Genomic DNA, 21,266 nt, shown 5'->3' on the forward strand with positions numbered 1-21,266 from the left:
TGAGTCTTGAGTTCTGTCCATCTGTCAGTTATGTTAATAAAATGTTATATTAGGCCTCAATAATAATCAGACTTCTGAAGAGACATTGGGGCTGTGTCTCATTCAGGTTGAAGAACATTCTCTCCCTCTCCTTGGATTCATGTGATGTAATGATTATGTAATGAGGACATCTTATTAAGCCTCTTGCTTATATGAGTGAATGTGGGGAGAATCATCTATGTGACGTTTCTACCACAACTGTGTGTACAGTCAAAGCCCTTAGTTCATCCAAACAGTGATCAATGATAGTGATGTATAAGTTGAGATAGAGGTTTTTTTAACAGTCAAATGTAAGTAATGGTCATTTTTAAACACCACTGCAGTTTGTTTTATGACATGCAGTTTGTTTTTTGACTGAGCAAATATTCTTTCTTTGTGAACAAACTTTAAAATAAGCCATTTTGTATCTTACGGTGAATATCAAAAAGTCGCCTATCATGCTCAAACTACGCAAACGTGTACTACCCCAAGGGAAAACATACAGCTAACATCATACTGTTATTTCAGTATAGACTTACAGGGTTGGATCAGATTCTTTCTTTTTTCCCCTCTGATACCAGAGCCAGCCTTTTCTGCTGATGTCAGTGTGATACTGATACCTGTGTGTATATATATATATATATATATATATATTTATATATATATATATATATATATATATATACACACCCCCTTCAGTGGAATTCAGCAAATGTGATTGCAGCTGTGGAAATGGAGGAAAATCGAGACAAAGATCAGCAAAATAAGTTACTTCGCTTCAAAAGGAGGGCAGGCTTTAATTTGTTAGAATTTAAAATGTATTTAGCAGCACATTGCAGACCTCCTAGGGTCCCATGGTGATAATTTTTTAATAAGGCATGGCTACAAATTAATGTATTGAAGAAACATAGAGGCCAAGAATGACTATATTGAGGCCATGAGTTAGTTGGTGGCCTTAATGTATTAATTTGTGGCCTCAACATACTAAATTGTGACTTTAATATAGTAGTTTGTGGCCTCAATATATTGTTTACTGCCCACGCCTTAAAAAATAATCACCATGCCACTCAGTAGCACATTACTGACAACACTCAAATGTCCTGTGTTTATAAAGCGAAAATCACAGACCGGAAAACATCTTTACTTAATCTTATAAGTATTTAATTGCTAAATGAAATAAAGACTAAATGTGTATTAACAAATAATCTTGTGTATATTAGAGCGTCTCAGCTGTGCTGCTGCCCCCCAGCGGCGCGGCGAGGAAGACAACGGGCTCGGCGTGATGACGTCATCTAAAGAGCGACGTGAAGACCAGCGTGGAGCGGCTGGAACACGCGGATTATTTCATCTTCCAAAATGGTGAAAACTGGAAAACTGCGGTCCGGAGCGGCTCAGAAATTGAAACGATGGAAGAAGGGACATAGCAGCGATTCAAATCCGCAGACGAGTCGTTACCGTCAAGCAGCGAGAAGCCGCTTTTTCAGCCGCCCCTCAGGTACAGACTCCGCGCTGCCGCCGCCGCCGCTGTTTACGCTCTCACAGCTGGCCTGAGCAGCACGAGGCGAGCGCTCAGTTAGCCGTGTAGCTAGTCGTGTTGTCTTACTTTAGACGTCGATACGCGCTTTGACTACTCATACAAATCAACCACAATGTTGTGCGACTTGTGCAGAATTCGGACAGCAGTGTTAATAGATTTGGCTTTACAGTGCGGTGTACGTTGATGGCTTTAAACCGCCTGCAATCTTGTTAACACTTTGTTGAAGGAACATAAAAGTGGTAGGAAACCTTTTCTGCTGAGCTGAGAGTTTGTAACTGATCAAAAACTCCCAAGTTCCTAATAAAGCTAGTTTATTCAATAAAGCTAGTTATTATTATAGAGTGAATTCTTAAATATAGAATCTGTGTACGATATCAAGTTAATTTGGTATTCTGCTTCTTTTTTTTCTTTGGTATCCCCCTTTTTATGCTTTTCTTTTTGCACTGAAGCAATAGGAAAATGCTGCAAACAGCAGCAGAGCAGTCAAAGTGCTGTCATCAGCAAAACAATCAAATTCTACACAAAAATTGAGGACTAAATGTCAGTGACTAAAAGTTATTAGTTTATATACCCATTACAATTAAAAAAATATTAGACATTACTATTAAGAATATTAGAAAAGTGCGCATTCAGACATTTTTTAAGTACATGTAACTTCTCATTATTCTCCTTCTGTGTACTCAAGAATTCTATGCCATCATTTGCATTACAGGGAAAAGTGATCTCACGGTTGATGCCCTGAAACTCCACAATGATCTCCAGGCGGGTCGTCTGGAGAGAGGTGGCGATGGGGCAAGCGACGCCATGGAGGATGCAGCCCTCACTGAGAGGACCTCTGGCACGTTTCTTAGTGGATTATCAGACTGTTCTAATCTCACCTTTAGAAAAGTCCAGCGTTACTGGGAGTCCAACTCTGCTGCACACAAAGAGGTCCAGTAGAATTAAAATGTTTTGTTGATGTGATATAATTCTGTGTATCACTGCAGCCCAAATAATGGAGTCCACTGGTAATCACTGTATCACACCATTAAGATGCTGGTTATGTGTTGCTCCACAGATCTGTGCTGTATTAGCCGCTGTTACAGAAGTGATTCGCTCACAGGGAGGAAAGGAAACCGAGACAGAATACTTTGCAGCTTTGGTGAGTGGGTCTGAAATTTAAGAGTTTACTAATTTGAGGTAGAAATGTACAATAGTATCAGAATCATATTGGCATCAGTAGATAACTGCTTTAAAATGGTTACATTTGCCAAACATTTCAAACTCTTTTGTATTTATTTTTCTCCAGAATAGCAGAATGTTTAGGCAACACCTTGTGTGCTTTTTTTTTGCATTTTATTGCATTTGTAGCCCTATACAAGTAAATGTTACATTTATCTGTAATGCTAATCCTGGTAGATATAGTCCCAGATTAAGCAGATTATAAACGTTTGTATATCTTCATTTGCATCAGCAAATATTGGATATCAGCATCGGCCTACAGTGCTCATTTTGGTTCATCACTACTTTTAGATGAATTAATTTTGCCTTTGCTTCATTGTAGCGTGTTTCACAGGCTGTTCTGGAATAAACAGATCATTATAAATATTAGGTGATGCTCTCAGGTTTGTAAATTGGCCTCAAAATCTCCTTTCTGTAACAGATGACGACCCTTGAAGCAGTAGAGAGCAGTGAATCTCTGGCTGCTGTTGCCTACCTACTGAATTTGGTAATGAAAAGGTGGGTCATGCTCATGCTTTTTTATTTACTGTATACAGCATGGTGTTGGTCATTTGATTCAGCCATTTGAAAACACAAACTTTCACAGGTTTAGTCTGGTGAGCCAAAACTTTGCAAAGGGAGGGTGTAGCATCAGTGTCAACATCAGGCTCTGGCCATTGCTGTGGTTTCTGTGTCTGTTCCATATATTTGCTCATTTATTGTGATCAGCTAAACCTTTTATCAGAACACATAAGGTCTGGCCAAAATCTAGGCTTGCATATGATACACCACATCCACCTTGTGTCAGGTTTATTGTTGACATCCAGTTTTGTTGGCATTCACTAGCCATAGCTCACAAGATTCAGGATGTTGTGGGTTTAAAAAAAATAAATAAAAAATACAATGGTTATAGCACTGCTTGCTTTCCATTGATTGTTTACCTAAAGTGGTCTTGTCTGTGGCTCTGTAGGGTACCTGCTCCAGTGCTAATAAAGAAGTTCTCAGACACAGCAAAGGCCTTCATGGACATCATGTCAAAACAAGCCAGTGCTGACTCCGTGTCCTCGCTACGATGGGTATGTAGAGAATTGGCTGATCATTTCAAGTAGGGTTATTCAGACAGCTTCATTTACTGCTTAACATTCCCATGCATGTTGCTTTTACTTTTCACTTTTTCTATAAAGCTCCAAAACATTTGCGTAGTCAAATATTATTCTGTGAAAAATAAACACATAGATGAATTACATTGGATGATGCCTAAAATCTGACTTCTGTGCACATCATGTAAATCAGGGTCGTCTCACTGACTCAAATAAACATCAAGCCCATGGAAAATACTTTTATCAAATAGCCAAAGACAGAATTTCCTGTGACATTTTTTCCATCATCTAGAGGCATGCTCAAGGGACTGCAGTTCTGAGAATTGCTCTGTTTTTTCACATACAATACAACTGAATTTACACTTTTCTACTGAACTTTTAAGAGATGATTTTAAGTGGCATTTAATACGTTATATATTTATTTTGTGTTGCTGTTTGCCTTATTGTATGCTGGAAGCATCATCTTAGATTGCATTTACATCTGTTTGTTTTAGACTTTAACTTTTACTTCATCATTTAAGGACAGTCTAGACTTATTTTGTCATTAGAAACCTGCCAGCAGAAGCTGAAAGTGGGGAAACTGCTGTCGCATTGAGTAGGTTGCATCTGGGATGTAAGCATAGATGAAAGTGTTGCCTTAGGGTCCTGCTTTTTTGACTAAATTTTGTTCAGAGCTTTACTGATCCGTCTCATTTTAGGTCTTGTCGTGCCTGGCCACTTTGCTGAGGAAGCAGGATCTCTCAGTGTGGAGTTATCCATCCACCCTGCAGGTCTACCATGGCCTGCTTAGCTTCACTGTGCACTCTAAACCAAAGGTCAGCTTGTTATGGCATTGTACACTTTTAAAAATAATGGTGCCATAAAGAGTTCTTCGATGTGACACCATAAACCAACAACTTTTGGTTTTTTAAAGAGCCACTGGGTCAACCCAATGGGTGGTTCTTTAAAGTGCAGTTTTTTGTAAATAAAATTTGAGTGTTTTAAGTTATTGACTGTGTGTGGTGTTGATTGTTACTGCTGATGTCCTGTGTGTTCCAGGTGCGTAAAGCAGCTCAGCAGGGCATTTGTGCTGTCCTCCGTGGCAGTGACTGCATGTTCTCAGACAATGCCCCGAGCCACCACCCTGCTGCTGTCACCACAGCAAAGTACTGCATCAAAGAGATGGAGCAGGCAGGAGGTAGCATTTGTATCATCTGCAGCCAGGATAGAAGGGTCTTAATCATTTCTTGTGCTAAAATGAGTTTTGGTTACTATGTCTTTTTTTTTTTTTTTTTTTTTGCCTTTGAATGCTCTGATCAGGTAACAAGGAAGATACAACCACTCTACATGTGCTCGGGCTTCTGAAAGAACTGATTGCAACCTTTCCTCTCAGCTCTGTGAAGTTGTGCTGTGAGACTCTTCTTCGAGTGATGACTCTGAGTCATGTGGTGAGGAACATTCCCTTTTTGTACAATACACATTCAGTGCATGGATTTCTACATAGTGAACATTGGAGTGCTGAATTGATGAAGCTTATTCCCTTGTTGTTCAAAGCTAGTGACAGCGGGAGCGATGCAGGCTTTCCATAAACTCTTCAGTAGCAAACCCAGCTCCTCCACCCTGTCTGCAGAGCTCAATGCCCAGATTATTACGGTAAATGTGACACCTTCACAACCATACGCACTCCTTTAGGTAGGAATGGGGTAAAGCCATAGTCATGAAATATTAGTTGACAGTTAATTGTAATTTGTTATTTGTATTTAACAATTTGTCCTTTCTTGTTCATTGTTTGCAACTGTTAAACAAGCCAGCAGTGGCAAAAAGAGCTGATTAGCCACCTTACTTCACAGCTCCTGTTTACTGTACCTGACACTGGTTGTATTGCAGAGTCAATGCTGTGCACAGATACTGTCACACACATATCTGCATTTACACAGAATTCTGTGCAGAATCTACCAAAACATGTTCTTACAATGTTATTACAAATGCCTGAAACACAGATGTCACAAAATCAATGGTCTCCTCTTATGCTAGCTGTACACAGTAAATAAGTGTTAAACCATGCAAAACCAGAAATTTTGTCATAACAAAAAAATCTTGTGACATTCACTGAAAAGTAGTTCAGTTAATCAAATAACAAGTGTGTAAAATTCTCATCGTGCATTCAAGGCCACATTTCCTAAATAATCCATAGAGATTTTTGGGGGAGCCTATGCCTTTTTACCTCTCTAACTTTGCTTTCTTCTCTGTTAGGCTTTGTATGACTATATCCCCAGTGAAAACGACCTACAGCCTCTGCTAGGTTGGCTTGCAGTTATAGAGAAAGCCCATGTCCATCTGTCTAGGTGAGCATCATTGTTAGGTTTTTGTGGTTGTTGAGTGACGCAGTATCCCCTTGGAAAAGTGATTGGGAGGCTGATATATGTGATGTTTAGCTTACAGAGCTCTCTGAGTCTGGGTCATCTCCCTCGGCTCTTCTCTACGACTATGTCCTGTCTCCTGTCCCCACATGCACAGGTCGTCTCTGCTGCTACACAAACCCTAAAGGTAACCATGGAGCTCTTATGCTTCTGCACACTAAATTTGTTTAAATGATTTAAGCAAAGAAAAATTCAAGATTAAGTAATTTCTTAATGTGAATAGTTTAATTAACTGTTAAGCAGTCCTGTACATGTGTTTTTAATGTTACCATGTCTTAAGTTAGCTTGATAAGAACTTTCACATTCTAGATCCTGATCAATGAGTGCATGGCACCACATATGGCAGAGATTGGGCCTGTTCTACCCAGCACATCTACTGGCAATGGGCTTTACATCTGTAAAATGTTCCGGTGAGTTTGTACTCAGTGTCATTGCAGTTATCCCAAAAGTGTTATACAAATGGGATTAATTTAGGGCTGTAGCAACTAATGAATGTTTTCAGCAGTTTCGATGATTAAAAAAAACAAAAAAAAACATTGATTTTGCATTTGGTATGATTTTTGCGCTCCTCTTTTACATTATTTGACTAAAAACAGGAAAACAGCTCAAGATTAATTCCAAAAGTGTAGCCTTACTCTCTTTCTCTGTTGCTCTCTTGGTCTTACTTGCATTGTCTTGCTGTTTCTTGCAGTGTTGTCGAAGAAGGTTTATCATATCGCTTCCATGCTTCGTGGCCGTTTGTGCTGCAGATCATTGGCTGCTTCTACAGGGCTGCAGGAAAACAGGCCCACCCTATAATGACCAAGGTAGGAGCTTTTACTGAGCTCTCCAGCTGAATTCTGTTGCAGTCATACAGAATAGTGTGCTCAGTCTGATGGCTGTGGGATGTATCGATGGCTTTAAGTCTCCACTGAGGCACTGTGTTAATAACTTATCCAGAGAAGATTATCCATTCAGCTAATTGTCTGATAAGCTGCTGCTGCTGATCTGTCTCTAGACACTGATGGTGTGTTTGTTTTTGCTCTCCAGAGTCTGCAGTCCCTTTGTGACCTGCGGGCCACCCCACGGTTCCCCTTCTGTGGGGAGCTGGACTTGGCCATTGGACGGGCGGTGGAAAGCATGGGCCCCCATGTGGTCTTGAGTGCTGTCCCCTTGTTGATCACTGGCACAGAGTGAGTCATAAAAGTGCACAATTAGTGCTGTAGTGGCTTTTTTGGTCAGTGGATGACTGGGAAAAATCACCACAACAGCAGTACAATAATTGAATATCCATGTTTGGTGCTCATGCTAAATGATCTTAAACTACAGAGTTTTATTTATTTATTTATTTATTTATTTATCTATCTATCTATCTATCTATCATAAAATTGTACTTTAGAGCCTAATACTTTCATGATTTATGTCTAAATTTAAGACCAGCAGGAGAAACCCCTTTTTTATCATCCAGAAACCTGGGCTATGCATGTTTGGGGGCAGTCGTGGGCTAGAGGTTAGGGAACCAGACCTGTGACCGAAAGGTTGCCGGTTCGATCCCTTTGGCTGACAGTCCATGACTGAAGTGCCCTTAAGCAAGGCACCTAACCCCCAATTGCTCATTGGGTGCCATGGATAAGGCTGCCCACTGCTCCGGGCAAGTGTGCTCACTGCTCCCTAGTGTGTGTGTGTGTGTGTTCACTAGCGTGCGTGTATGTGGGTGTTTCACTACACGGATGGGTTAAATGCAGAGGTCTAATTTCACAGTGTGCAAACACAGTGACAAATGGTTGTAATTTCTATTCTTCTAATCTATTGAACAGGAGCACAAAGCAACAATTTTAGGAGAAAGAAAGCGGTAGGGATGGTATGGATGTAACATAATGGTGCATGTTAGCTGGCTAAAAAGTGCTAATGTTAGTATCTTATTGTATGGCTTAGCAGTATGATTATATTATCTTGACAATTATATAAAATGTAATATGCTTTCTTGAGTATATTAAGGATATTGTCAGTACTTAAATATCTGCATGTTTCATTACAAAAAGGGAATAATTAGTACTGTTCAATTAGATTTAGTGCAGTGTGTAAACATTGAACTAAAATAATTTGATTTCATTGGATTTTAATGTGTTTTTTTTATAGACCTGGGCGATATCTAAAATTAATTAGCATAATACTTTCTAGTAAAAAATAAAGATTATTGATTATCAGTATCCTCCCTAAATACACGTGGTCTGCTGCAGCTTTGACCTACTTTCTATTCTATTTGTAGTTTATTTGCTTTTTAACAGTAGTATATTTCATTAAAACTACGTATTGTCATTTTTATTGGATTACCCAACATCTTTTGAAAGCTACTTCATCTGTCCTTATAATAAATGTTGGAGACACATGGATTCATGAACTTCATGTGCAGTTGACTTGAATGCTAAAAGTCAGACTGCAAGCATTCATTATAGCCATGCCCACAAGCTTTCCATAGTACAAAAAAAACAGGCGTTTCATCATTTCAGCAGTTTTTTCATAATTGAGCTGACATGTTTGCAAGTCGTTTAATGGTACATTGGTCCTCTATTATTATCTCTCAGTTCTTTTCCCAAACCGCAGATTTACACATTACCATTGGGTTACCCGTTCATCATCAATGATATCTGATTATATTCTGATTTTTGTCATATTGCCCACCACTAGTGTACTGTGATCTGTTGTAATACCAGCAGCATCAAGATCGGTGTTTCTGATTTGTTCAGTAACTGTAAAAGTAATGTCATGAAAATTATGTAGTTATGAGAGCAAAGAAAATGCAGGCTCACGTCAGGGCCCTTGCAGTTTATTAAATGATAGACATTCAGAGTTCCACAACTAGAAAAGGTACTTGCATGTATGTCATTTTTATTTTGCGTTTGGGCATTAGACAGTTGAGTTGTATTAAAACTGAAACAAAAACATAATTTTTCAGTTCTGCCAACACCCTTTGAGTTCGACCAGTAGACCATCATCAAATTGAACACGTGATTTCTAGATTTTAGAATGTTTAGTATGTGTAGCTGTTCATATACTGCATTAGCTCATACAGTAAAACAATTTGTAGGATAATCTGCTGGATTGTTTCCTCTATTTATTTATTTATTTAAAAAAAAAAATTTTTTTTAAAAGAAGTTGTGTGTGGTCAGTTGTGTGTGGTTTTAACTGTAAGATCTGTGTGTTTTCAGTGATGACCTGGAGTTCCCACGCAGCTGGCTCATCCCTGTTATCAGAGACCATGTGAAGAACACCCAGTTAGCGTATTTCACCTCTTACTTCCTTCCACTGGCGTCAACACTAAAGCAGAAAGGTAAGTGCCCCCTCCCACACTACATATGCCATGTTTCAATCTGTTTTGTAGTTCATGTGAAATGCTTTGAGTCATGCAGACAGCTTGAACCTGAGTGTTTTTGTTGTTTTTCAGCTGCTGAATTGGAGCAATCAGGACAGAAACTGATTGCAAAAGTATATCAGACATTACAGTTGCAGGTAACGGATTTAGTTATACTCATTTCTGAGACCCAGCTGTTAATTTTTAAAATGAAGTCATGAGAACGTTTTATGTTTGTTAAAAAAATAATCTGTACATATGTTTATTATTGTTTCCTATGACTTAGATCTGGACAATGCTCCCCGGGTTCTGCATGAAGCCCATTGACCTGGTCAGTTCTTTTAAGGGCATTGCCCGATCTCTGGGCATGGCCATTACTGAGCACCCTGACCTCCGAATGTGCATCTATCAGGCTCTCCGTACACTCATCTACAAGAGCTGTGAAACAGGTCAGTTGCTGTGTGTATGTGTGAGACAGCTGTAGTGGTTTTCATGTACACCTGCTTATATTCATTCATTCACACTCCGGTATCCCATGTACAAATGGCTAAGGTAAAGTATGTTGTGGTAAAGGATGTTCTGTATGTGCTTATGTTGATCTTTTTTTTTCTGTCTGCAGAGGAGCAGAAGGCTGAAGTTGGCCGATTTGCTAAGAACTTCCTGCCCATTCTGTTTAACATGTACACCCAGCAGCCCACACCTGGAGAGAGTGACCCATCCAGGCTGGCAGTACTCGACACAGTCAGAGCCTACCTGACCATCACTGACCAAAACGTAAGCAATAAACTGTTCTCTGCTTTCAGTGGATTTGGAAATTAATGTGCATTTTTTGTGTGTGCATTTGAGCAGAGATTGTATTAAACGGTAAGAGATCTTATCTGTGTATATATTTGCTCTTTGCCTGCAGTTTACATAATAATGTTTTCTCATCTCCCAGACGGTGAGCTCATTCTTGCAGAAAGCATTGGAAAGGCTTGTCAGTCCAGACAGCTCAGAGTTTACACGGTAACTACATTTTTACAATTCTCGCATAAGGTCTCATGTTATTTCACAACTGCTGGGTCAATCTTTTAACTAGATTTCTTTTTTTCATGGAAGCTTGTGAACACCATGTAAGAAATCAAGTCTTAATATTTTTATCTTTACATCATTAAGTATTTTACATGTGCTGCTTGATTTGCATTTGGAGCTTGTATACTGTCTAAATCAGGACAAGATGATTGCTAAGTGATGTTTCTTTATTTGAAACCATGGATATTTTACAATGACATTCCATGTATGTACAGAATATTTTACTTTGAAATATGCATGCATGTTTTAAGTCATGGAAATGATTTGCTATGTGCTCCACCAATTAATACTAAAAATAAATCCATGTGTCTGCATTTATGATAAGAGGAATATGTCAGATGTCTGACTGTTTGTACCAAAAGGGCAAACCCAAGCTCCTCAAAACAAAATCCATCGCACGTACACATCACTGCTCTAAAACCTCAGCTCCTGTGAGTTGCTGATACATTTTTTGAGCACAGTTGGCCGTTATTCAGTGTGTGCTTGTTTGAATCTGGCTTAAAAAGAAAGATAAATCTGCTGTTATCACATCAGTGAATCCATTTTTCTTCCATTTTTTTCTCCTTTCTTCACAATTGTTTAATAAAGTGCAATGGTGTGAAAGTTTCAGTGCTTTAAAAATCATATTTGCTTTTTTCCATCCATTAAAAATAGACTCGGTGTGAAAAGTCCTCACAACGACTAAACATTGTAATTAAGAATGAAAAATACTGTTTGTGTTGGCATTTTCCCTCTGTCGCAGTTTGCCTCTGTGACAGGTCTACTGCCTGCTGTCGGTGTGTAAATGTAAAATCAGGGCTGGAGTTTCCAATCATGGCTCAGATTACTAAATACTCTTTTTAATGCAAAATGGAAGGACCTATTGATTCCATGGCTATTACTGATAATTACCGATATCTAAAAGTGCTCCCACACATGCTGTTAATGGGGTTCAAATTGCATGAGGCCCTAGTTGCACACGTTTTTTTTTTTTTTACACATTAGAATGGGAATTTAGTTTCCTGTTGTTGTTGTTATGAGGGGGAAAAAGACAGTTTGCTATTAAGTATCATATTTGTGAGGAGATTAATATGAATAGATAATTTTTCCTTTATTTTACTCAGGCTAACAGTGATGGATTTGGTGGTGACAATGGCTGCATTTGTGGATGAAGGAACTATGAGACAAACCTACGAAATAATCAAACCCCACTTGGCGGTAGGAGCCGTTAATTAGTGGTTTTAAAAATGTGACGTATCTTTTTCTTTTATGTTTTCTTTTAATGTTTTATGTGTCTGTGCTTGCCTGTCCAGAGTAAGGATTCTAGTATTCAGAAGAAGGCATACCGCATACTAGAGGAGATGTGTGGAGGGGAAAAAGACGCATGCAAGAAGTTTGTCCTGGCCAGTGTAGAGCAGCTCAAGCTGACCTTGCTGGACAGCCTGAAGAGTGCCTCCTCACCTGCCAAAAGAGTGAGAGCTCAATAAAAACATCACTATCTGACCACATTATACAGACAATGTTGAGAAGCAGTGGCATTTTCATTTTAATCTTACAGAATTTTAATTTCTCTATTCTTGTACAGCCCAGACTGAAGTGCCTTATTCACATTGTGAAACAGCTGAATGCAGAACACAAGGACTTCATCACTACCCTGCTCCCCGAGGTATCTAGCATATACAGAGAGTTTCCATCAGTCTAGTTTAGTTATGTTTATTTTGGGTTTATAACACTGTTTTATGTCTTGTTAGGTCATTATTTGCACAAAGGAGGTGTCTGTTGGAGCCCGCAAAAATGCCTACTCCCTTCTGGTGGAGATTGGCAATGCTTATGTCCGATTCTGTGGGAACTCCCAAGGTAGGCTTACAGCTGTGAATCAAAAAGCTTATCTTTACTTCCTTTACACTGGGTTTAAATGAAATCAATGGTATTTTAAAGGATAGTAGATAATTGCAAACAGACTGATTTCACAAGTATTTTTTTTTCTTCTCTCCATAAAAAAGGCTGCAGTCAACAAAACTGTTATGTCCTTGAACTCAGTGGCTAAGTTGCCTGATTGTAGTTGAATATCAGCTCAAAATAAAAATGCCATGCTAAAGAAAAAACAGAAATACAACTAAAATTTTTATTCAACATCTCACATGTGCTGCACTTATTAGCCATTGTGATTAAAGAGGCAGTTGGGAAGCATTTTAAGTATTGACACTGTCCACAATATGCTCAGAAAAGCATGTTGTGGCATTGCGATGATGTGCCTGTACTGAGAAGCTCAGCAATGGATTGATGAACAGTCATGTGGTCTTTCTCATTATATGGTTTGGCAAGCGATAGACCCTCCAGTCTGCCAAAGTACAGCATCTTAGCAAGATACAACCCTTTTTTTTTTTTTCAAAATGGAATTGTAATCAGTGTACTGTAAGACTGGCACTGACAGAACTGTTCATGAGCGAGCCCTTGAGGGAACAGCAGGCTGTCATTGTATGGAAATTATGGTTTAGTCCTTTTTCCTCATCAGCTGACAGAAATGCTAGCCAGTCATGGGACTTCAGCTTGAAAAGATGCAGATATGGGCTATGTGTGGCTTCTTTTTTTTTTTTCGTATGTGTAATTGATGACTATTGTGTGACAGACAATATTTAGTAGTAGTACAAGGAGGTGGGAATTGACGGAGGTGGTAAATGAGAGAAAATTGGGTAAAAGTAATCTTGTTAATAAATTATATTTGTAAATATATTACAGTTTTAACATAATTCCGTGGAAGAACATTCTTTATATTGTATTGGTTTTTGATGACTTATTTTGATTATTGATGATTTCCTTGTATGTTTCAGATGCTCTAAACGAGTACTTGGGTCATGTCTACATTGGACTTACTGGATCAGTAACAATGATCACCTGCACAGTGCTTGCCCTCACCAGACTTATTTATCAGTACAAAGGTAAGCACAGCATGCTTTATTCAACAAGGCGATTTGTTTTTGCCTTTTCTTTACCAAAGTTGTTTCATTGTAATGGTATGGTGATACTATGAGTGGCTGATTTGACTGTGAATTTAATGTTATTCAGACACCTTAGATGTATCATCACTGGAGCAGCTGTTGCACAATGTGTGCTTGCTGCTCTCCTGCAGAACACGGGAGATCGTCAAAGCATCTCTGGCCTTCATTAAAGTTGTCATCTTTGTCCTGGATGTGAAGGTTCTGGCAAGCCATGTGACAGTCATTGTAAGTTCGGAACCCACATTTGTTAATTCTGAGCACCCCCCTTGTTATTTCGGGCTGCTAATTTTACTGTTTAATATTCATTTTTTTGACAGTGGAATAATTCTTTTTCCCCTCTTTCTCTCTTAGATGGAAGGCATTGGCAATATGAAAGATGATATGAGAAGACACTGTAGGACGAAACTGAAGAACATTTTCACTAAATTAGTTCGCAAGTTTGGGTACGCTTTAGTATGCTGCAGTAATTTCAGTGCTAAACTGGTGTACTTCTGTTTTTTCCTGTGTTAGGATGCAGCTAACCTTTCTGTCCTTGGCTGCCTGTTTTTTCAGCTTTGAGCTGGTGAAAAGCATGTTACCTGCAGAGCACCACAAGGTTCTCGCGAACATCCATAAAGCTGAGGCCAGATCGAAGAGGCGTAAGCTTCTGAGCAAGGATGAGGAGGAGTCAGACAATGAGGAGGACACTCCTAAAGCCAAGACTGAAAGGTATATGCTTCAACTATCATATGAGGCCAAGTGCTCAAGAAATTTGTGGACAGTTATTCAGTCAGTTTCAGTAAAAACTGTCCAAATTACCCAGGTTGTCTGCTTAGGCATTCATGGTAGTTGTAGTCCATCAAGTAATACGAACATGAGAACAATGTTTTTAAATGAAGGGTCTTTCAAAGGAAAAGGTGCCCAGTTTAGGGTTATAATGTCATATTTAAAGCCACAGGGTACACACACACACCGGCCACTTTATTAGGTACACCTTGTTAGTAAAAGGTTGTCCTTTTGCCTTCAGAACTGCCTTAATTCTTAGTGGCATAGTGGCATTTGAGTTACTGTTGCCTTTCTATCATCTCGACCAAGTCTGCCCATTCTCCTCTGACCTCTCACATCAACAAGGCATTTTCATCCACACAACTGCCGCTCACTGGTTATTTTCTCTTTTCCGGACCATTCTCTGTAAACCCTAGAGATGGTTGTGCGTCAAAATCCCACTAGATCAGCAGTTTCTGAAATACTCAGTTTTAATATAAAAGTTTTAATAAATAAAAATCTGAAAGGTGTAGCGTGCATTTATATTGAGCACCTTGTACTCTGATGCCCCTAAATAAAATCCAGTGTAACCAACTGCCTTCAGAAGTCACCTAATTAGTAAACATCTGTATAATTTCTCAGTATAAATAGAGCTGTTCTGTGAAGGCCTTGGAGGTTTGTTGGAGAACATTAGTGATGAAAAGCATCATGAAAATCAAGGAACACACCAGACAGGTGTGTCAAGGATAAAGTTGTGGAGAAGTGTAAAACAGAGTTAGGTTATAAATAAGAGCCAAAGCTGTGAACACCCCACAGCACTGTTCAATCCATCATCTGAAAATGAAGGAAGGAGTATGGTACAACTGCAAACCCACATTTGCAATTTGCCACAAGCCATGTAGGGGATACAACAAACATGTAAGAAGGTGCTCAGGTCAGATGAGACCAAAGTTGAACTTTTTGGCCTAAATGCAAAACACTATGTGTTGTGGAAAATTAACACCGCATATAACCCTGAACACACCATCCCTACCGTGAAACGTGATGGCAGCATCATGCTGTGGGGATGCTTGTCTTCAGCAGGAACAGGGAAATCTGGTCAGAGTAGATGGGAAGATAGATGGAGCTAAATACAGGGCAATACTGGAGGAAAACCTGTTAGAGGCTGCAAAAGATTTGAGACTGGGACGGAGGTTCACGTTTCAGCAGGAGAGCAACCCTACCCTAAACATACAGCCAGAACTACAATGGAATGGTTTAGATCTAAGCATATTGATGTGTTAGAATGGCCAAGTCCAGACCTAAATCCCATTGAGAATCTGTGGCAAGATCTGTGGCTGTTCACAGATGTTCTCCATCCAATCTGACTGAGCTATTTTGCGAAGGAGAATGGGCAAAAATAGTGCCACTGTTTGTCTAAATTGTTGTATTAAATGGACATTTAATGAGAACTTTTTACATGCTATTTCTGTTTGTGCCACAGTTAAAATATTGTTACTCTTGAGATTTTTTTACAAGCATTTTAAAATTTTTATTTCACTGATGAAATGTAATTTGTGCTGCGACACTTACAACTTTAGCACCAGCACTAAGCACTCAAAAATGTACAGCCCTAATAATAATTTGTTCCTCTCCTTTTGTTTGCTGCTGCTATAAATCAGAATTCTGCCTGTAAGAAAAGATTTCATCTGTTATGGGACAAAGAAAAGGATTACACCTGTATAACCATCTGTGGTTTACTGCATTTTGTCCATATATTTCACATGAAAACTGAAGAGCTTTATTGAACGTTGTGCTTTTCTTATTTAGTAAGTAATGCATCAGCAATAAAATGAGTGTTTCTTCACAATTGATACTGAGTAATAATTGACTAGTTGTCTCAGCCATGATGCAGAGAGATTGGAGGAAATGCAGTTTCGCATGTGTTGTGTGGGTTTTTTTTTTTTTTTTTTTTTTGTATTTTTTTGTTTGTTTTTTTTTTATAACCCTTTTACTTTGTACCTGCAGTATTGAGGACATTCTGGCAGAGACGGACTCTGATGAATCAGAGGACGAAAAGCCTAAAAAAGGCCAGAAGAAACCAATGAAGCAGAAGGCGCAGGCCTGGCTGAAGGAAGGTGTGTCTGATGATCCACTCAACTTCCTGGACCCCAAGGCATCCCAGAGAGTGCTCGGTAAGAGATCCTTTAGAGCATATCAAATTGGGGGATGTTTCATGAATAATGTTGGTCAGATGTTAAGACATGGAACAGTATTGACTTTTGGCTTATATAATCCAGCTCAACTGAGAAACCCTGCTTGTTTTTGTATAGCTACTAACCCTGACCTGAAGAAGACAGCCAAGGTTGACCATGGGTTCAAAGTGACGTCAGATGGCAGATTGATTATTAAGGAAGATGATGATGATCATGATGATAAAGGTATGTTATGTGGTTCAGTAGCTTCTCATTAGGCACATTTGAATGTTATAACCAATTACTCTTCCTTTAACAGGTGACGAGGAAATCGATGACATTCTAAAAGAGGCTGGAGTCAAAACTGTGAGTAGTTATCTTCCAATTAGTGTTGTACTTTTCAAGAGAACACAGAACTTCTTTTCTCTTAATTTCTTCTTATCTTTCGAGTAGAAAAAGAGACAGAAGAGGAAAATGGATGATGATATGGGAGATGATATGGACATTGAACCACACATGAAATACAGAGGTAGAGCATTGTTTTCATGTATGAGCATGTTTAAAACAACTCAAATACTACTTTGAAACAGTACTTTTCAGAAAACTATTCTCTTAATTCTGTGATTAGCTGGTGGCATTGGGATCCATAGGCCTCTGGGTAGAAGAGAAGAATCTGGGGTTGATTTCAAAGCAAAGGTAAAGTTGCATCCATTTAATAGTAGGAAAAAACTAAAAAAAACTAAATTTTTGAAAGTAAGTCTTAACATCACAAACACGAAGACACAGGGTCATTTTGTCATTACAGAAGGGAAAAGGTGACATTAAGAAGAAGGGGAAGTGTGACCCGTATGCCTACATCCCTCTTAAGAAAGCACAGCTCAACCGCAGGTGAGAGCCGTTTACTCATCTAAACGTTAACTTTTACTGTTTTTGGGATGTTGATATGATATGGTAACCTTGTGTTCACAGGAAAAAGGCCAAACTGCAGGGCCAGTTTAAGGGGATGGTCAGAGGAGTAAAGAAAGGTGCACAGCTGGGAAAGAAAATGCAGAAAATGAAGAGAAAAGCTTGAGGCATGTATGCACAAATGTGGATGGACAATTTTGTTGAATTGTTTCAAAGAGACAGTTCTTCTGTGATTGCTAGATTCTTCATCATGCTTTGTTGTTCTGCCATGGAATGAAATCTGTCCTACTGATTAGAGATTGATGACTGCAGCTAAGTATTTTCACCTCATTGGCCTTTGCTGTTGAAATTCCTCAAGTGTCAACCCACTCCTGCCAGTTCATCTCAAGACTGTAGTAGGTGGAACCCACAGGATGGTTCTGTGTGATGAACTGTATTTGTGTCTTGCATATAGGAGATGGATAATAAATATTGCCACATGTAGAACCTTTTCACTTGTGTGATGCTTCAGTGCAAGGTTTTAAATGGTTAATAGGCCTTACAGTATGATGTACCAGATATTTACAGTTCATGTTGAAGTGTGCAAAAATAAGAAGCCCCTACTCCCATTTAATAGTGTACATGATTTTAAAGCACATTATATGCTTTTAACTGCTTTTGCTAGTATGGCATGAATGATCGTATGTATGAGAGAGAAGGAGAACACCAGGGTCACATCTATTCTTTTGCTCTACTGGGCTTGGCCGTGGAGCTCCTTTGGCTTTGATATGCTGGGATTTAGTCATGGGCCTGAGGTCACTGTGGTGGCTGTGGCTCAAAGATTGCAGCTGGCCTCCAGACAGTTTCCATTCAAAATATTTATTAAGCAGTAAAGTGCACAGACATTAATAACTAGTCAGTTTCCCTTTGAAGATGCTGTGTCTGACCAACTAAGTTTGGCTCAACAAAGGTGGCATAGCAGTCAATGGGTTACCTTTATGTTCAGGGTACTGAAGGGGTAAAAGACTATTTGAAAGCTTTAAGTAAAAAGTAAAGGCCTCTGTAAATATGAAGGAAACTTGGGGTGCACCGAACAGCATTTGTCCAGTAGGGGTCAGTATTTCCTTGGAAAGCTCACTGTTTGCTGTGATGTGAGATCAAAAAGACTGCCTAAACATAGGTCAGGTCTTATACTCCAGAAACTGTGTCCAGATATACTAATGCTATGGTTCAACTACAAGATACTACCTTTCAGTTAAGCACAGTCCAGACTGTCCGCTTTGTTCAGCAGTTTGATTACACATATCCACCAGGTGAACTGTGCAGGAATTCTCCAACTGTGGCAGACGAAGTTTTGGTGACTTCAGTTGTTCTTTGGGCAGCAGTCGGTCATTACATTATTGGTTCATGCAAATGAGACGTTAAAAGGTCTAGTTGGCCTAAAATGGTCATGGGGAGCCAGTAAAGCAGACTGACTCAACACAAAATAGACCAGCCTGAGAGCATTTTCAGTCATACTGAAATGGTCCCTGCATCTGCCACATCTTTCTTCAGAATGCATCACAGTGAAAGTTGGCTAATGGTAGCCACCAGATACTTCTCTACGATCCACTCCACGTCGCCCTTTTGGAATTAAAAGGTTCTCTTGGGTTATTCACATATTCTTATTCTGTGAAACTTTGTGTGTTGTATTTTTTTTTTTTTTTTTTTTTGTTTTTTTTTTTTTTTTTTTATAAACATTGTGTGCATTTGCAGACAAAGAGGTTATATCTCCAAACTCTAAATTTGTTCTATGAGGTTTTATGTGCGAGCCAATCAGCAACACAAACAATTTTGTTTGTTCATCCGTCTTTTTCTTCTTTGTCAAAATATGGTGTTTTGGATTAGAGTAAATAGAGTAAATTAGAGTTTCTGATATAAAACAAAACTTCATACTGCCATTATACTGGTCTGCTACAGTTGCTAGGACAGTTTATTACAGTAGCTAGTCTCTGGCTAACCTTAAGGAATGGTTTCTACCTAAAACTGACCTCTGCACTGGACAAAATATTTAGCATTGACCTTTCTACATAACCTAGAGAAAAAAGAAAAAGATGAATTATACTTAAATAAATAAATGTTCAAAAAAAAAATAAACGATTAAAAGAATTCCATAAAAATGCCATAGAAAGCATTTTTAAAGTTCTGATATATGTACAGATATGTGCAAAATAATAGCTGTATGTTTAAAACAACTGAGTAAAAGCTCAATCCTCATAGTAAAATTTATTTCCATATACACAAAGGCACTGGGAGCCCTGCACATTCAATTCCAAATGAAAACGAACAAAATATCAGTTTATAAACTGAAAATGAAGAATAAAGAATAATGGGCTGTTTTAAAAAATGTGTCTGCGTTTTCATTTACTAACGAATATTTACAGAATAAACTGATTTGTTTACAGATTTAGCTTTTCTGTTCATCACTGAACTAATATTTAGTTGTATAACCTTTATTTCTGACAACTGCTTTACATCTGTGTGGCATGGAGTCAACTGACATCTGACACCTGCGAACAGATAATCCAGCCCAAGCTGACTGGACTACATGTCCATCACATTCTTGGGTTTGGCATCAAAAATAACATTTTTGAGGTTAGCCACAAATTCACAATCGGATTGAGGTCTGGGAATCGGGCTGGCCACTTCAGTCTTGTTGGGCTGGAACCAGGATGTCGCCCGCTTGCTGGTGTGTTTGGGGTTGTTGTCCTACTAAAACATCCATTTCAAGGGCATTTCTTCTTCAGCATAAAGCAACATGACCTCTTCCAGTATTTTGATATATTCAAAATGGTCCATTGTGCCTGGTATACAATAATTAGGCCTGACTCCAAATTATAAGAAACATGCCCAAACCATTATGCTTGCATCTCCATGTTTTACGGTTTTCACAGTGTACTGTGGGTTGATTTCAGTGTTTATGGGTCGTCTCACAAACTGTCTCTGGCCTTTAAACCCACTAAGAAAAATCTTGCTCTCATCTGTCCATAGAATGTTGCTCCGCTTCTCTTTAGGCCAGTCAATGTGTTATTTGGCCAGCTGTAACCTTTTCAACATGTCTTTATTTCAGCAATGGTGCTTTACGAGGGTTTCTTGCAAATAGTTTGGCTTCTGATTGTTGCAGTACTCACAGGTAACTGAAGATCTTTGATTTCCCTGGAGCTGATCATTGGATGCTTCTTTGCCATTCTTGTTATTCTATGATTTACACGGACGGTACAATTTCTTTTCCTACCATGTGTTTGCCATTATAAAGCGTTTTAGATCATTTTAGCTGAGCAGCCAATAATTTTCTGCACTTCTTTATATGTTTTCCCCTCTCCAATCAACGTCTTGATCAAAGTTCTTTCTCCTTCAGTACAATGTCTGGAACGACCCATTTTACTCACTGAGCAAGGCCCTAAACCAGTAAGTACAACATTTGCTGCCCTCCTTCTTTAAAAAAGGGCCATAATTGACACCTGTTTCTTCACAGAATTAATGACCTCACTAATTGAACTCCACACTGCTATTAATCTGAACACACCCTTTATATTAAATGAGCACCCAATTAGCAGCGTGCATGTCATGACTGTTGATTCTGTTGGTTGTCTATTATTTGGCTACACCTAGTCATGATTTTTTTCCCATGTTGTATTACCTTTTCTGCCCAAATCAGTAATTAAGCACATTAGTGATGCTAGACTGCTATTATTTTGCACATAACTGTAGATGCTCTGGTACAACTAATTGTATGTTTTAAAACAAATGAATGGGCATAAACTGTTAGTGTTCCTTAAAAATTGATGCT

The 21,266-nt window shown here is 38.8% G+C and overlaps 1 protein-coding gene across 1 annotated transcript; it reads left to right on the forward strand.

Annotated features, from left to right (window-relative positions):
- Positions 1–1,297: 1,297 nt before the first annotated feature.
- On the forward strand, positions 1,298–17,949 carry rrp12 (ribosomal RNA processing 12 homolog). Its single transcript, XM_017724095.2, has 34 exons — positions 1,298–1,513; positions 2,268–2,485; positions 2,613–2,696; positions 3,198–3,274; positions 3,726–3,831; positions 4,554–4,670; positions 4,894–5,032; positions 5,155–5,282; positions 5,389–5,487; positions 6,088–6,179; positions 6,270–6,381; positions 6,564–6,664; positions 6,946–7,060; positions 7,284–7,426; positions 9,443–9,564; positions 9,679–9,743; positions 9,872–10,034; positions 10,205–10,359; positions 10,523–10,590; positions 11,760–11,853; positions 11,949–12,107; positions 12,221–12,301; positions 12,387–12,492; positions 13,467–13,574; positions 13,702–13,859; positions 13,986–14,077; positions 14,187–14,342; positions 16,386–16,552; positions 16,691–16,798; positions 16,872–16,918; positions 17,006–17,081; positions 17,181–17,248; positions 17,358–17,440; positions 17,522–17,949. The coding sequence occupies exons 1-34, from the start codon at positions 1,375–1,377 to the stop codon at positions 17,622–17,624; spliced, it is 3,849 nt and encodes a 1,282-aa protein (XP_017579584.1). The 5' UTR covers positions 1,298–1,374; the 3' UTR covers positions 17,625–17,949.
- Positions 17,950–21,266: the final 3,317 nt, after the last annotated feature.

Source organism: Pygocentrus nattereri, chromosome 5, assembly GCF_015220715.1.
Source record: "Pygocentrus nattereri isolate fPygNat1 chromosome 5, fPygNat1.pri, whole genome shotgun sequence".
Taxonomy (NCBI): Eukaryota; Metazoa; Chordata; class Actinopteri; order Characiformes; family Serrasalmidae; genus Pygocentrus; species Pygocentrus nattereri.